General features: G+C 52.3%; 1 protein-coding gene across 2 annotated transcripts in view; it reads left to right on the top strand.

Moving 5' to 3' along the window:
* The first annotated feature begins 1328 nt into the window (after nucleotides 1–1328).
* MYH10 (myosin heavy chain 10) overlaps nucleotides 1329–17301 on the top strand; it is a 126723-nt gene continuing 110750 nt past the window's right edge. The window contains exons 1-2 of one of the 2 annotated variants that reach the window (XM_039231495.1): nucleotides 1329–1526; nucleotides 9286–9661. In XM_039231495.1, the coding sequence (XP_039087426.1) occupies nucleotides 1468–1526; nucleotides 9286–9661 (435 nt within the window). In that variant the 5' untranslated portion in view covers nucleotides 1329–1467. The remainder of the gene's footprint in view (nucleotides 1527–9285; nucleotides 9662–17301) is intronic. The other variant, XM_039231494.1, reaches the window with a different exon arrangement.

Raw genomic sequence — 17301 nt, forward strand, 5'->3', positions numbered from 1 at the left:
TCAGAAATGACCAGTCGAGTCTTTGGCCCTCACTGAACACACTGAAACATTCAGAAGAGGAATATCGTCCATGTGTTTTGTACAGTTAGCCTGACAGTCTGCATTAAGGGCAGACCTCTTTATGGGGCCAAGTCATAAGTCATCTGCACAAGGGGCAGCTTCCCTCCCTCCAACCCCCCCCCTGCCCCGGGCTGGTGGGCATGGGGAACCAGATGGACCAGGACAAAGGACCCAGGCCCGGATTCTGACTTCCCCAGGAAGGACTCTGCGCTCAGCCGCCTCTTGGAGCCGTCTCTGAATTCCACCAACCCTTCCTTATCATTTCCTGCCTTGTTTTTTGCTTTATTCACTTTTTTCTTTGGCCAGACTGGAAGTTTCCTAGGCTTACCCACTTCTCCGCTCACACGTATTGACACGCATCCATCGCCAACCTTAAATACCTGCATTTTGCTCTAAAAATTTTGGAGAGGGCTTTTGATAATTTGAGCTTTTCGTCAGAACAAGTACTGGGCTTTGCTCTTGCTGGTATATGTAATTATGCAATAGTCACGTTACAACTGACTTAGATGCTGCAGATATTTCGTTAAATATTTATTAGCTTCAATTTTTTCCAGGTTCCTTCCCTTATTTTGGAGACTCCCCATCCCCACCCCACCCCCTCCAGTTCTCACACGTCTTCTAAGGCCTTTGAAGACCTTAAGGGCCTAGGAGACAGGACAGGGGGCTCCCGGTGGTGAATGAATGAAGCAAAGAACGAATGAATGAGGTGAACGAAGGTCCTTTTCCGGAGTCTTCTCCCCGAGGCGGGCTCGCCTCTCGTTCTGGGATCTCAGCCCCGCCAGGAGCCCGGGTAGGGAGGGAGGCCCCTCCCGGCGCAAACGCCGAAACTGCGGCAGCGAAGGGTGCCGGCGCTCAACCCGCCCGGGATCGCGACCGTGGCTGCAGCGCCGGCAGCGGCCCGGGGCCCCCCGCGGAGCCCGCGCGCATGGGCAGAGCCGCCGCGAGCCCCGCCCCCTCCCCCACTGCAGGTGAGCCGCAGAGCCGCGGCCCCCCGCCCCCCCCCGCCCCGCGCAGCAGCGCCGGGGGTGACGTAAGGCCTGTGGACCGCGCTCCGGCCCCGCCCCTGCAGGCAGCGCCGGGGGCCCGCGGCTCGGCGGTGGGAGCCGCTGCGGCTGCGGGGCACGCCGGCTGCGGCACGGAGAGGGGGCGGCGAGGCGCCCGAGGGGGCTGCCGCGGCGGCCCGACGCCGGGCGAGGCGCGTCCGGGCGCGGCTCGGGGCTCCCCGCCGCGGCACACCTGCCCCGGCGTCCGCGCGGCCCGGGCCCCCGCGGGGTCCGCAGCCGCCGCTCCGCGGGCTCGCGGGCGCCGGGCCGGCCTCGGCTGTCCATCTCCGCGGGCGCCAGCCAATCGCCCGCGGCCGCCCCGGCCGCACCTCCCGGAATCCGTGACGGGCGTGCGGGGCAGCCTATGAGACTGCGGCCCCGGCGGCCTGGGCTGGGAGCGGGAGCCAATGAGCATCATTCCAGGTGGGTGGAGGGAGCGGACCTCGGGAAGGTAGCTGCGTTCGGGTTGCTAACGTCTTCCCTTGGAGATGGGCGCGCAAACGGACCAGTGGGTCTGGGGGCGGCGGTGACGGGCGTGGGGCTGGCCCAATGAGGGTGGGAGTGGGTGGGGCCGCCCGGAGCAGCAGTGCTAAAGGAGCCCGGCGGAGGCAGCGGTGGGTTTGGGACTGAGGGGCCGGATCTGTGGTCGCGGCTGGGGACGTGCGCCGGCGCCACCATCTTCGGCTGAAGGTGAGAGGTGCGGCGGCCCGGGTCCGAGCGCGGCGGTCGCGGGCGGGGGCACGGGGTGGGGGAGGGAAGGGCCCCGGGCCGGGGAAGGGTGCAGGGCGCGTGTGGACCGCAGCAGCCTAGCCGAAGCGGGAGCATGGGGAAGACCGAGGGGACGCTGGGTGGAGGGCTGGTGCTGCGGGGCCAGAGATTCGTGCGGGGACCGGCCCTAGCGGGGGGTGGGGAAGAAACCGACCCCGGGGCGTGGAGAGCCCTCTGGAGGGGCGAGGAATGGGGTGCTGGAGCCCGAGACCCCTGCAGGGATCGGGCCTGGGTGTGCGGGGGGACGACCCCTGGGGGGCTGGGGATGGAGATCCGGGGGTGGGGATGTAGGGACCTGGTCCTCGGTGTGTGGGATCCGTGGGGCGCGGGGGTCGGGGAGGCCTAGTGCTCCGGTGGGGGTCCCGCGAAGGGAGGGAGCCCCGGGGCGGGCTGGAAAGCGCGATCTCGGGTGTGGGTGGGGGGCGCCGGACACGAAGGGCCGGCCCCTGGGTGGGTTCCCGGGCGGGTTAGGCCGGCCCGGCAGCCCGGGTGCGGTAGAGGGTTCGCAGGGCTCGGAAGGCTGGCGGCCCTCCTGGCCCGGAGGGGTGGGGGCGGGGGGGGCCGGAGGGCAGGGACCCCGCCGCGCTGCCGGGGCGGCGCGCGGCGCGCGGGGGGCCGAGCCAGCGGCCGGCGCGCGGAGGGGTGGGTGGGCTCCGCCGTGGCCGTGGGGCAGGAGGGAGGCCGGGGGGCCGGGGGGCCGGGGCCGGACGCGCGGCGAGGCCCCTGGGCGGTGTGGGGGACGAGGCGGGAAACGCGGCGGGGGCGCGCTGCGGCAGGGCGGCCGTGGGGGGGGGGGGGGGGCAGCCCTCGCCTCGGGATCCCTTTATTGTGTAAGCGATCCGGGCACGGCTCGCCTCGGACTCTCTGGCTGGCCTTCTGCAGCTGGGGTCACACCCTGATCCCATGAAATGGGCCTGGAATGGGGTCGGAGGGGAGTGGAAGCCGCCGAGTCGCGGCGTTCGCGGGGGCTTTGTGGGCCTGCGGTGGGCGGGTGCGGCCCGGGGGGACCCGGGAGGCCCCCCGGCCCGGCCGGGCCCGGGAGCCGGGGCCTGGGGAGGGAGGCTGGCCGCTCGGCGGGTCTGGGCTCAGCTGGGTGGTGTGGCCTCTGCCTGTGACCGTTATCTGTTTCTGGGCCCTCTGCGGCTCCCTTCAAGACCACTGCGGTGGATGCAAGGGGGGGGGGGGGGCAGGGGTGGGGTGGGGTGGGGTAGGGGTAGCTCCAGCCTGCGAACGGAACAAAGGCTGCTGTTTTCCCCGAATAATATAATATACTAAATATAATACTTTGGCTTTGCTGAGATTTTTTTTTTAATGCTGGAACTGAAGATTCTTTGAGGCAGCTTTCATTATTCTCCATAGTATCTTACTCTGGAAAACTTTAATCTATTTATTGTTTTATTTCCTTCATGGGTTTGCCCTTACCAGTGTTCTCCCAGTCCCATGCTTTTGACGTTCAAGTATGCCCCCGTCTGCCTCGGATTCTGAAAAAGTGGCCATTTTATTTTATGCATCCCTTTACTTCGGCGCCTCAAATTCGGTTCCTCCCCGGCCTTATCTGGAGAAAGCATATGGTGTAATGGGGCGGTGTACCGCGCGAGCTTTTGCAGCAAAACGATGTGACCCCAGAGGTTGGCTTTTTATTTGGGCTCCTTGGGGAAATCATCACAATGAAGACAGACGGAATGAAAGGCGAGCTGAAGGAAATTCTGAAGGGCACGCTGTGCGGGGAGGGGGAGACTGTGCTTCAGCATTTGGTGGACTTTCTCTGCGGCGAATGGGAAGCATTGAAATTCCTGGGGTTGCCTCCACACCCAGCGGAAGATGGTAGCGGAGAGGCACTGCGGGCTCTAGATAGCGGGTGCCCTTTTGCGTTTGGTTCGGGGGTGTGCTCTTTTGGTTCAGCGGCATTTTGGGTGCATTAATGGGGATCCCACGTGCCTGTGATGTGAAGTCACCCCAGTGGGGATTGTTGACGAGGTGTGACAATCCTGCTTTAGTTGATCTGTTCTAGAGATGTTCTGTCACGGAGAATTTATTCATCATCGTTGTTTGGCCTGGCGTGCGTCAGATATTCACAAAATTGAGTCATTTTCCCATCTCTGTACCTACAGTGGGTGCTGGGAGGCAGTTGAGAAGCTTGCTGGGTGGTGTTCCCGCTGGAAGTGAAAAGTGGCCGTGGGAAGGGGGTGTGTGTGTGTCTAAACCCAATGAAGGGGATGAGGCTCTGGTTCTAGCGGGCTTGTTCGTCTATAGATCAGTGACTTAGCTATAATTAGGCAGTTATTTCAAATGACACCAAACACCTTCCGATTATCTTTCTGTCTGCTGCAAAGAGCTTCCTTTTGGTTCCCTTTTCTCCTAAATATAAGTGGGGTTTGGTGTTTTTTGTTTTTTTCCCAATTAAATGTAAAGCCTTTGCCAGATTGCGCTGGTGTGTTCATTGCTGAGCCTCCGTTCTTGAAACCGGGATCGATAGGATTTTTGTTTAGCGGAGAGGCTGCGTGGAGTGTACTTCATGCCCTTCAGAGCACGCCCGGTCACCTGGCGGGGACTCGGGGGGTAACCCCAGCTCTGCTGCTTGTGAGATCCAGGACCTTACGCTGGTTTTTGGCTTTCTCTCTACCTTAGGTTCCTCATCTGTAAAATGGAGATATTGGTAGTGCCCACCTCCCAGGGCTGTTGTGAGGCTGGAGAGTCAGTAAAGGTAGGCTGGGTAGAATAGTGCCTGGCCGTAATGCATGATAGAGAGAGCGGTGTTTGCTACTTTTAAAAATTGTGCTCTGCTCCCTGCCGTAAAGCAAGGCATTTGGGAGTGGTTCACCGTTAAATACCAATATTATCAAGATTGGGTACCAAATGTACGATGGAACGGAGTTAAAACGAACCGCAGCCCCCTCGCTGGCCGCCCCAACTCCGATCAGACTCAACAGCCTGGGTGCCTGCTTCCTGCTCAGCCCTCTGCTAGAGTGCAGGGGAGAGCGCGAAGAATGCCAGAAGAGAAGGATTAAGTTGCCACATTGACCTGAAAAGAACCTCTCAGAGGGTGGCATTTGGGTCAGCATTGGGAGGAATGGTAGATTTTGGGTTGTGGAGAAGGTGAAGCTCAGGATGAGGGTAGGGACCACGCATATGATCCCTGGTCAGTATCCTGTGGCCCCAGGAGGCAGCTAAGCACTCACCATACAGCCAGGAACAGGAAATGGTCCGCTCAGTGTCCAATTAGTTGTAGAAAACTCTGGAAAAGTAGAAGTAATTTGTAATCTCACTATCCAGTGAAGACCCAGTGCAGATCTGTTCCTATTTATTCATTTGTTTTTTAATTTATTATGTTCCCTTTTGAAAAATGTGTATGTGTAAATTCCCCCCACAACGTCAGGAGCATTTTATAATTAGCATTTTTGTGATCTATTGTACCCCCCACCCCCTTACATGACAATCATTTCTTCACCTAGAAAAAATACTGATAAATTCAAAACGTACCACTTTGGGGCGGCGCCTGGGTGGCTCAGTCCAATAACCGTCAAGCTTTTGATTTTGGTTTAGGTCGTGATCTCACAGTTCATAAGTTCAAACCTTAAGTTGGGCTCTGCACTGATAGCGAGGAGCCTCTTGGCATTCTCCATCTCGCCCTCTCTCTACCCCTCCCCTGCTTGCCCTCTTTATCTCAAATAAACTTAAAAAAAACACCCAACAAAATAAATTGTACTGAATCGACAAACTAATTTTTAAGTATATAATTTACTTTTTTTAAAAAAAAAAAAGGTCTGCTGCAGAAATGACCTGTTAAGCTATTCTAATTTATAGCCACCCGCTCAATTTAAGCATATAATTACATGCCCAACGTGAAATTACGGAAATTTGTGCCCGCACGCGCCCACTGGCACCGAGACAGCTCCCTCGGTGTCGTGTGGGGTATGCAGTTTATACCGATTAGTGATGAGAGTAACTTGTCACCGTGTTTTGTTATACTGGGATATTTTCCCTCTCAAAAGGCTGCCATTCGCAAAAGCGGGTGTGTGTCCTGCTGTCCGGGTCCAGATTTACCTGGATGGTTCCCAGGTCATTGCCATGCCTCTCTCCTTAGCAGGTTGCAGAGTAGAAGTTGGAAAGACAGAGAGCGTGTTGCTGGTCTTAACGAAAGCCAGTCCCTAGAGGTGATGATGGGCTTTGGAAACTGTTCTTCACAGTGTACGTGGTCCCCGCGAATCGGTTCTGTGCCGTGTGGCCCACCGGCGCGTGAATGCCAAAGAGGGCAAATACACAAGGCGAGTTATAAGACGCGTTGGTGTTTTTATTTGGAGAAGTCTTACTTCATGTTACATCTTCTGTGATTTTGTTGTTGTGGTTTCCTCTCATTTCCCGATTTTTGTCTTACTCAAGGCCATACGTTTAACAACGTTAGCATACACTATTTGAATCAGGTTAGGAATTGGTCTAGAACATTGGTGTTCAACCTTCATTTCTATCTCGGCATACCTGTTAACAACAGTGGCTCACCATGGCAACCGGAGAACTAAGGCGTGATGGTTCTCAAAGCGGGGGAGGGGGGCGGGACCAGCGGCGACTGGGAGGTTGTGAGAAATGCAAATGACCAGGCGCCGCCCCAGACCCTCCGAGATGGAGACCCTGGGATGGGACTCCGCACATGCTGGAGTTTGAGCCCCAGGTTCTATCTAGGACATGCATGTTTGTGATGCATGACATCAGGACAAATAATTTCAGAAGTGTACGTTTTTATTGCCATTTCCGTGATTTCATGGAGCCTGAAATTTGTGGACTCGAGGTTCAGAGCCTCTTAACAATTTTGGACTCCTTTTCTTTTAAGATTTTATTTTTTATTTATTTATTTATTTTTAAATGTTTTATTTATTTCTAGAAGAGAGAGAGAGAGAGCGTGAGCAGGGGAGGGTCAGAGAGAGAGGGAGTCGTAGACTGAAACAGGCTCCAGGCTCTGAGCTGGCAGTCAGCACAGAGCCCAACGCGGGGCTCGAACCGCGAGTACATGACCTAAGCGAAAGTCGGACGCTTAACCGACTAAGCCACCCAGGCGCCCCTAAGATTTTATTTTTAAGTAATCCCTACACCCAAAGTGGGGCTCAGACTCGCAACCCTGAGATCAAGAGTCGCACGCTCCACCGACTGAGCCCGCCAGGCACCCCTGGACTACTCTACGATTAGCCTTGCAGCTTACTAAGGATCTCCATCATTTTGGAGGGAGAGGAGGCAAAAACTGGAAAGATATGATAGAGAGCAAGAATGGTTACTCAGTTGGTTTCTTGGGTTGATTTGGACCAGGTCATGGAAACCAGACTTCTGAGATTTGTAATAACCTGGAATTTGGGGTAATAACAAAAGTATTTAATGACGGTATCAGATTCCAAAAAGATATTGTCAGGCAGAAGTGATGAGTCACATCGGAAAGGTGAGTGATGGCTGTAAAATCCTGTCATTTGATCCAGGAAGTCAGTGGCACCGTATAGGATGAGACACAGCCGAGAGGGGCATGGGGAGCTGTGGCCGACGGCTCCGTGTGAACCCATGGCAGATGAGTGCTGAACCAACCAGTTCGGTCTTAAGAGACCTTAATGGTGAAAATCACGAATGTTCTAGACTAATTCCTAACCTGATTTAAAAGAACATGCTTTTCTCTTAAAAAACGAATTTTTTTTAACGTTTACTCACTTTTTTGAGAGATAGAGACAGCGCGCAAGTAGGGGAGGGACAGGGAGAGAGGGAGACACAGAATCTGAAGCAGGCTCCAGGCTCTGAGTAGTCAGCACAGAGCCGGATGTGGGGCTCGAACCCACGAACCGTGAGATTGTGAGCTGAGCCAAAGTGGGATGCTTAACCGACCGGGCCACCCAGGCGCCACTAGAATATGCCTTTCTCAGTGTGGCCTAAGTTAGGGGCTCTCTCTGTTCTGTGCCGGTCCGACCGTGTCTGGAACACCACATTGGCTCCTGGGCTGCACTGTCTACAGGGGCACATGTGAGCCCGTTTCGAGGCGAGCGAGGAGGGTGGTGATGTGGTCTGGACAAATGAGGAGCACTGACGAGGGTCGGAGCATCCTCAGGGCGCGAGTGAGGCCTGGGGAGGTACCGTCACGTCCTCGAGTGGCTGGGTCTTGAAGCCAAGTCGCGTTTGTCCTCTGTGGCCTCATTTGATCCCATTATGGCCACCCTGGGGGACAGAGTGCGGCTGTTAGTAAGGAAGAGCTTGAAGTCTCTTATCTGAAGGCAGAATGGGCGGCCCATGTAGACCTGATGCTTTACTGTTTTTTTTTTAATATTTATTTTTGAGGGGCGCCTGGGTGGCTTAGTCGGTTAAGCGTCCGACTTTCGCTTAGGTCATGATCTCGTGGTTCGTGGGTTCGAGCCCCGCGTCGGGCTCTGTGCTGACAGCCAGCTCAGAGCCTGGAGCCTGTTTCAGAGTCTGTGACTCCCTCTCTCTCTGACCCTCCCCTGCTCACGCTGTCTCTCTCTCTCTCTCTCTCTCTCTCTCTCTCCCCCAGAAATAAATAAAACATTAAAAAAAAAATTAAAAAAAAAATTTATTTTTGAGAGAGCAAGAGAGCATGAGTGGGGGAGGGGCAGAGAGGGAGGGAGACACAGAATCCGAAGCAGGCCCCAGGCTCCAAGCTGTCAGCACAGAGCCCGACATGGGGCTCGAACTCACAAACTGTGAGATCATGACCTGAGCCAAAGCGGAGGCTTAGCCAACGGAGCCACGCAGGCACCCTTGATGGTTTCCTGTTTAGCAGCTGCCGTGACTGTGCATTTTGCAGCTCCGTCCCCATGGCCACCTCATTCAGGCACCACCTCCGGCACCTTTTCTTAGGAGTCTCCGCTTTCCTTGGCTTCATTCACCTTTGCCTTCTTCTTCTTCTTTTTTTTTTTTTTTTAAATGTTTTATTTATTTCTAGGAGAGAGAGAGAGACAGCGTGAGCAGGGGAGGGTCACAGAGAGAGGGAGTCACAGAATCCGAAACAGGCTCCAGGCTCTGAGCTGGCAGTCAGCACAGAGCCCGACGCGGGGCCCGAACCCACAAACCGCGAGATCATGACCCAAGCGAAAGTCGGACGCCTAACCGACTAAGCCACCCAGGCGCCCCTCACCTTTGCCTTCTTGACCCAACCCTGTTTAATTCGTGGTGGGGGCGAGAGAGGAGAGGAGGCGGGGAAAAGTCCCACGGGAACGCTGCCTCCTCCCCCAGCTTGGTTTTAGTTCGTGGTCTCCCCTGAAATTTACTTTGGACGCCCGGTCAGCGTGGCCATGAAGAGGGTGACCCCAGCGCCTCGGTGAAGGTTTATGCTCTCTTTCCGCCAGAGGTTGAGCTGTAAGTGCCTCCCAGGAAGAGAACCTGTGAGGCGTCGAGTATTTGCAAACACCTAACCTTGTTCTCTTCTCCTCCCTAGAGGCGATTGCTCTTGGATCCTTCTGTTTACGATGGCCCAGAGAGCCGGACTCGAAGACCCAGAGCGGTACCTGTTTGTGGACAGGGCTGTCATCTACAACCCTGCCACTCAGGCGGACTGGACGGCCAAAAAGCTCGTGTGGATCCCGTCGGAACGCCACGGCTTCGAGGCCGCCAGTATCAAGGAAGAGCGGGGAGATGAGGTCATGGTGGAGCTGGCCGAGAACGGGAAGAAGGCGATGGTCAACAAGGACGACATCCAGAAGATGAACCCACCCAAGTTTTCCAAGGTGGAAGACATGGCGGAACTGACGTGCTTGAACGAAGCTTCCGTCTTACACAACCTCAAGGACCGCTACTACTCGGGACTTATCTACGTGAGTATTTCCGGCCGCGCCGTCGCCGGAGGGAGGTGGTGACACACACGTTGTCGTGGGAGGTGGTGGCGGGATATTCACGTGGATCGCACCTACCGGCGTTCGGAGCTACGTGAGGACTTGCGCTCCCCACGCTGTCTGTCTAACAGGACTGTTTGTGTTACACATGGAAAGGTCGCCTCTGGCTTACCCAAGTGTCCCCTTCCTTTGTATCTTAAGGTGCCATTTTATTTTATTATTTTTGATTTTTTTTTTAATGTTTCTTTATTTTTGAGAGAGAGCATGAGTCGGGGAGGGGCAGAGAGAGAGAGGGACAGAGGATCCGAAGCGGGCTCTGTGCTGACAGCAGCAAGCCTGATGCAGGGCTCGAACTCACGATCCACAAGGTCACAACCTGAGCCAGAGTTGGACTGCGGTGTTTAAGAGGAAGCCGTCCGGGGCGAGACTGAGGCCGGGTTGTCCTGTGGTCAGCAGGTGACACGTATGTTGCAGGCACTGACAGTGTCACTAACCACGCGGGAAAAGGTAACTAAAAATACTAAGGGATAAGGGAGAGCGGAAAAACGCAAGCCAGATTCTTGAAAAGCTCTAGAAGGACAGAAAAAGGCTCAAGGGGATAGTAGACGCAGGCAGCAGTGACTTAAAGAAGGCGATAGAGAGCTTTGATTTAGAACAAAACAAAGCAGAGGGAAAAGTTGATCTTGTAAAGGTCTGAGTTGGGAAGAGAACCATTGAATTTCTTTTTTTTAACGTTTATCTTTAGGGGAGAGAGAGCGAGAGCACGGGGGAGGGGCAGAGAGAGGGGCAGACGGAGCATCTGAAGCAGGCTCCGCGCTGTCAGCACAGAGCCCGACGCGGGGCTCAAACTCACGAACTGCGAGATCATGACCTGAGCCGAAGTCGGACGCGTAACCGACGGAGACCCCCAGGTGCCCACGAGAGCGAGAGTTTAACGAGAGGCCTAGGGGCGTGCCACCCGGGCTCTTGTCACTCAGAACTAGTTTTCCCATAGAAATTCCTTTACTTAGTGACTATTTACTGAACACCTACTGTGTTCTAGATGCGGGGGAGTGTGTGGGGACAGGCCAGGTCCCTGCCTTTCTGACGCATCCTAGAAGGAAATGAAGCCTGACTGTGGGATAGAGTGAGTTGGAGAACGGCTTTCTGCAGCGGGGCCGCGAAGGGCTCTCCGAGAAGGTAGCGTAGAGCTGGAGCCTTGCCCACCGGAGGGAGCTGCCAGGGAAGCATCTGGGGAGTGAATGCTTCTCCCACGACCTTTGCCAGAGGAGGTTCCGTCGAGCCTGAAGGTCCCCCATTTCTGTGGTCTCTGTGAAGTCAGGCGCAAAGTGGGTGAGACGCACCAGGGCTGGGAAGGCGGCTGGAGACTGGGAGAGGTTTGGGGAAGAGAAGCCACCAGGAAGAGCATCACAGGAGAGCAGCGTCGAGGACCCGGCCCGGCTTGTGGTTTTGCCAAGGGCACAGGCCTGTCCCGCTCTGGGAAGGCAGGGGGCCCATGGCTGTCGTCCCCATTGCCCGCATGGTCCCTTCCCTTCCTCCCTGGTCCAGCGGGCTGAGGGGTCTGGGAGAATAAAGGTGAGAGGGAGTGAGGCGGGTCAGATGGCGAGCAGGGGCCAGTGGCGGGTGCTGCCCGGGGATGTGAGGAGCTGCTGTGCGGAAGGGAGCCACGCGCCTTTCCCGCCAGCCTCTTCACCTTGCTTCCCCGCCTCCGACCTCCTCGAAGCTTCCTGCGAGTAGGAGGGAGGAGGGACATTCAGAGGGGAAGGGGATCGTGGGCAAAAGAAGGAATCGGAGAAAGGACCCCTGAGATCCTCTGCAGTCATTCGCTGCCGTGATTCTGAGGCTTCACAAGTGTCTTTTATCAAGTAAGTTTGTTTGATGGTTTTTTTTCCCCAGCTAAACTCAGGGACCACCCTGAGTGAGGGCCGAGTTTCTTTTCACAGCGCGGCCCCCTAGGTCTTTCCAGAAGGACAAGCTAAGTTCATCTTGAAGCATTAAGGTCCCAGCAGGGCTCCGAATTGGGGACGATCGTGTCTCTGGTTAGTGGCGTGGAAGGAGGGCTCCCAGCAGCGTCTGGAGTTGGAGCACTTGACCTTCAAGAATCCTAGTAAGAGGAAGAGGGGTGCCTGGGTGGCTCCGTCGGTCAAGCGTCCGACTTGAGCTCAGGCCACCATCTCCTGGTTCGGGAGTTTGAGCCCCACGTCACGGAGCCTGCTTGGGATTCTGTTATTTCCTTATATTTTCTTCAAATGTGCCCTCCCCGACCGCCCCACTTCTCAGGCCATTCATCTTCATCCTCTTTCTTAATAACTTCATCCAGAACCTGTAAAACCTCTCCTCTTCTACTGCTTTAGCTCACCTCACACGTTTTGATGCGTGCTATTTTTATTCATCAGCCCTAAATATTTTCTGTTTCCCGTTACGATTTCTTTTTTAACCTGTGAACCACCTAAGAGGCTACTTTAAAGATTTCTCAAGGCGGGGTCCTTAAGTTATCTTCTTATTACTGATTTTTCAACTAAGTGCGTTGAAAAGAATACAGTTCACATACCATCATTACTCGTATTTTCTGGAGACTTGCTGTGTGCAACGTTCCGTCAGCTTTGATGGGCGTTGTCTGAGCCTGGAGAGGGCGTTAATTCTGTTACCGTTGGGTGTAGGGTTCCGTGTGTGGCCCTTGACCTAAGCTTTTTAATTCTTCCTAAACCTTCCTTACTGATTTTTGTCTACTTGGTCTGTTAATTCCCACGAAGTGTCTGAAAACCCCCCAGTGTGCTTTATCGACCGAGCGGACCTCCCTAGCCAATGTAGTGCAGTTTTTCTTACTTATGAACTTGAACGTGAACGAATCTCACAGGAGATGGCCTTCGTGTCTGCTTTTTCACTCGGCACCACTTTCTTCAGGTTCATCTGTATTGCTTTGCGCTGGTATAATTGAGAAGTTCTCGGAGCAAGGCCTGTGGACCCTCAGGGTGTCCCTAAGACTCTTCCAGTGATCTCTGAGGTTACAGCTGCTCTCGTGATTATTTGAAGTCATCATTTGCCCCTTTCGCTGTCGATGTTGGTGTTGACGGTACAGAAGTAATGTGGAGGGTGAGGCCGTGACCGCAAACTGTCCTAGCGGTTATTTTCATCCAGTTTCACTTGAGGCTGCCCTTGAGAAAGCAGGAGAAATCATGGATTTTATGGAATGTGGATTCCAATGGAGTCCTTGGAATATACCATGTGAAGGGACAGCAGGCGCACATAACACTTCCGCCTTGAACCACAGGGAAAGGCAGGGGTGTAGTTCTCCGGGCTGCAAACTGAACTCGCTATTTTTTTTTTTTAAGAGAGCACCATTTTTATCTGATAGAGTGACTGTGACTCCCAGATTAGCCGTGGATCCTCAACTGGGGTGTTTGGCAGACATGTTTCAGGATATGAGCGAAGGGGACCTGTCCCTTCTAGCACAGCAGCCGACTGTCTTTGTTGCCAGTGGTGAAGTCTGAGTTTTCACGTGAAAATTCGGATCTGGGGAAACTTCCTGTTTACCACTGTGGGCGTGATGGTGTGGACAGCCCTTTCCGATGAGACAGAGGGCGATATTAATGACTGATTTATTTTAATGGCCTGTAGTGAAACGCATCGTCAGGGAGACCATTATAACTCCCCAAGCCATCGTTTTCCAAATGATGTGAATGTTGTTACAAAATCGCGAAGGGGTAGAAGAGTCGTCCAACAGGCAAAAGAAGCCGATGGCTTTCGGCCTAGGTAACAGTATGCAAGTTCATCGACGGGGATCCGCCTGCCACGTTGTGTCTGATCTTGAAGTTCTCACGTGTTGAGTCTCGGGGAGCATCCAGGGGGAATATCCATGGTAACTGGGAAAGGCGGTTGAAGCCCGGCTCCCTTTCCCAAACTGGATCAATCTGTGTGAGGCTAATTTTCTTCACATGCTTCAGCCAAAACAACATAGCACCACAGACTGAACGCGAAAGCAGATTTGAAAATCTAGCCACTTTCTGCGCAGCCAGACAATCAGAGATTTGCAAAAATAGAAAGCAGCACCTTCTCGCTTTCGTTTCGGAAAACGAAAGGTTATTTTTGTAAGATGCGTTGTTTACATTAACAAGTATCGTTATTTTATAAAAACTTGGCCATGTATGTGTATATGAAATATACGGTTATATAAAATGAAAGGTCTCTGGGTCTTTAATCATTTCTAAGAGTGTAAAAGGGCCCTGAAATTAAAAGGTTGGGATATTTCATTCATCCTGCTCTAGCGTGATGCTCCACGGTAAGATTTCTGACCCGGTTTAGCCACTCAGCTACTTTTGGACATTGGTGTTTTCCAGTTTGCGGCCAGTACCTGGCGGTGTGGGAGAAGGGGTGGGAATCCCGCGGGGCCGCGTACACAGATCTGTAACTCCTACATGCAGCGTTTCCAGATCAAACCTGATTTAGGCAGATTCCGGCAGGAGACAGAAGGGCCCCGGTCTGGGAAGGGAGCGTGACGGTGTATCTCGTAGGGTTGGCCTTGGCCCCACGCGGAGCTGGACTCTGTGTGTGATGTGAGATGGGGACAGGACTCCGATTTTCTCCCGATGGCTGTCCAGTTGACCCAGCTCCTGTTTCCTCAGAAGTGCCACCTTGTCGCATATCAGGTGCTCCTAAACCGGCTCTGAACTATTCTGTTTCGGGGGGACTGCGTGCCCTTCTCCCGGCTAAGCTCACAGAGGGTGTAGACCAGGTCTTGGCTCTGGTGTGGCAGGTGCTCTCGTTTTTGTTATCCGTTAGGGCGGCTTTGGCTGTTCCATCCTGTGCATTTCAATATAATTTTAGAACCCGTCTGTCGGTTTTACACACACGCGCGCGCACACACACGCGCCCTGGCTGGAATTTTGTTTGGGATTTTGTTGATTCTGTAGATCAGCTGGGGAGAGACGTGAGATCTTCGCAATATGTGATGTTCTAGTTCATGGTTACATCCGTTTACTTAGTTCTTAGTTTATCATGATCCATTTTATGGTGCTCCGTGGAGGCCAGGACAGCTCTTCATAGATTTATTTTTGGGTATTTAATTTTTTTGGATGCTATTTAAATGGTGGTTTCAGCGTTTTCTGATGGATGCCGTGATGTAGAAATATAGTTGTCACGTGTTTTACATATAAAATCTTACTAAGATTATTTATTGGTCATAACAGTTTAACCGACAATTCTTTTGTATTTTCTACATGTTTTTCCTACTTTTCTAAGGCTACTCCTTTTTTTTTTAAGTTTACCTATTTATTTTGAGAAAGAGAGTGACCACAGGGGGGGGAGGGCAGAGAGTGAGGGGGAGAGAGAGAATCCCAAGCAGGCTCCACGCTGCCAGTGCAAAGCCCGACGTGGGGCTCAGGCTCACGAGCCGTGAGATCATGGCCTGAGCTGAAACCAAGAGGCAGACAATTAACTGACTGAGCCGCCCAGGCATCCTCTATGGATCTTTCTATTGGGTTTTCTATATGTCTGCAGATAGTGACAGTTTTATTTTTTCCTTTCCAATTCTTGCACATTTCTTTCACTTGCTTTCTCAGACCCTCTGTAAATGTTGGTTTAACAGTAGAGGCCACAGGTGTCTGTCATTCCTGACCTCAGAGAGGAGCGTCAGCATCTCACCTTTAAGATTAATGATGGTTGCGGGGCGCCTGGGGGCTCGGTTGGTTAAGTGGCCGACTTCAGCTCAGGTTATGATCTCACGGTTCGTGGGTTTGAGTCCCGCGTCGGGTTCTGTGCTGACAGCTCAGAGCTTGGAGCCTGTTTCAGATTCTGTGTCTCCCTCTCTTCTCTCTCTGCCCCTACTTCACTTGTGCTCTGTCTCTCTCTCAGAATAAAAATAAAACATTAAAAAAAATTTTTTTAAATAAAAATAAATTAAAAAAAAACAAAGAAAGATGGTTGCTTTGGGGCGCCTGGGTGGTCCTGTCAGGGGAGCACATGTCTCGATCTCAGGGTTATGAGTTCAAGCCCCGTGTTGGGTGTAGAGATGACTTAAAAAAAAAAAAAAAAAACTTAAAAAGAATGATGGTGCTTCCATTTTGTTTTGTTTTTAATATTCTTTGTCAAATTAAGGGAACTCTCCTATTTCCAGTTCTTATCCTGAAGAGATGAATTTTTAAAATCCTGTTGGGAAGTCAGTTTATCAGATGTTTTTTCCAGCATTGAGTGAAATGATAGTGTGATTTTTCTGGCTATTTTGTTACGGTGGTGAATTACACATATTTTTGAGTGTTAAACGAACCTGGCAAGGGCCAAGTATTCTTTTTACAGACTGAATTCTGCTTGCTAATATTTTGCTTAGGATTTTTGCTTCTGTATTCATGAGTGAGGTTGGCTTAAAGTTTTCCTTGTCTTATAATAATATCCTTGTCCTATTTTGCTATCAAGGTTATGCTGGTTTTATAAAATAAATCAGAATACCTCACCTTTATGTGTTCTCAGATACTGCTCGGAGAGGATTTGTGTTATTTCTTTTTCAAATAACTATAGGGGTTTTTTGGTAGGCAAGTTCTTCTTTAATAGATGTAGAACTTTGCAGATCTCTGGTTTCTTGTGTTAGTTTTGATAATTGTGTTTTTCTAGAAATTTCTCTGTTTCATCGAAATTTTCACATTTATTGGCATAAAGTTGTGCATCATACCGTCTTATTTTCTGTCGGATTTGTTAGTGATCTTCTCTTTAATTCCTGATCTGCTATCCTTTTTTTTTTTTAAAAGAAGTGGGTGGCTCGGTCAGTTGAGCATCCAACTCTTGATTTCGACTCAGGTCATGATCCTGGGGTCATGCGATCAAGCCCTGCATGGGGCTCTGTGCTGATCATGGAGTTTGCTTAACATTTTCTCTCCCTGTTGGGATGAGCACTGGGTGTTGTATGTAAGTGACGAATCACTGGGTTCCACTCCTGAAACTAATACTACACTGTAGGTTAACTAATTTGAACTTAAATAAATAAATTATGCACTCTAAAAAAAAAAGAAAAAAGATTCTTTCCCTCTCCCTCTGCCCCTCTCCCCCCTTGCATGCCCCCCCAAAGTAAAAAATAGTAAGAGGAGTCTCCCTAGAGGTATAACTGATAAGCATTTAGCTTTATTCTGCAAGTGCCAGTATGTTGCATTTTCATTATCTTTCAGTTTAAAATAATGAGGGTGGACCTTGCAAGTTATTTAGAAGTAGATTGATTAATTTCTAAATATCGGGATTTTCAGGGGCGCCTGGGTGGCTCAGTCGGTTAAATGCCTGACTTCAACTCAGGTCATGACCTCAGCGCTTGTGAGTTCGAACCCCGCGTCGGGCTCTGTGCTGACAGCTTGGAGCCTGGAGCCTCCTTAGGATTCTGTCTCCGTCTCTCTCTCTGCCCCTCCCCCGCTCACGCTCTGTCTCAAAAATAAATACACGTTAAAAAAAATTTCAAACATCAGGATTTTCAGGTTGATTTTGTTGTTTCTAATAATCCTCTCGGTCAGAGAACAACATGCCCTGAATGATTTGAAGTCCTTTGAAGTTTGTTCAACTTGTTTTACGGTCCATCACGTGCTCGAGTTGGGTAAGAGGTCAGCGCGCTCTTGAAAAACACACGTGTTCGTCGCGATTGGATGCGGGGT

Source organism: Hyaena hyaena, unplaced genomic scaffold, assembly GCF_003009895.1.
Source record: "Hyaena hyaena isolate Hyena2069 unplaced genomic scaffold, ASM300989v1 scaffold_58, whole genome shotgun sequence".
In the NCBI taxonomy this organism is placed as follows: Eukaryota; Metazoa; Chordata; class Mammalia; order Carnivora; family Hyaenidae; genus Hyaena; species Hyaena hyaena.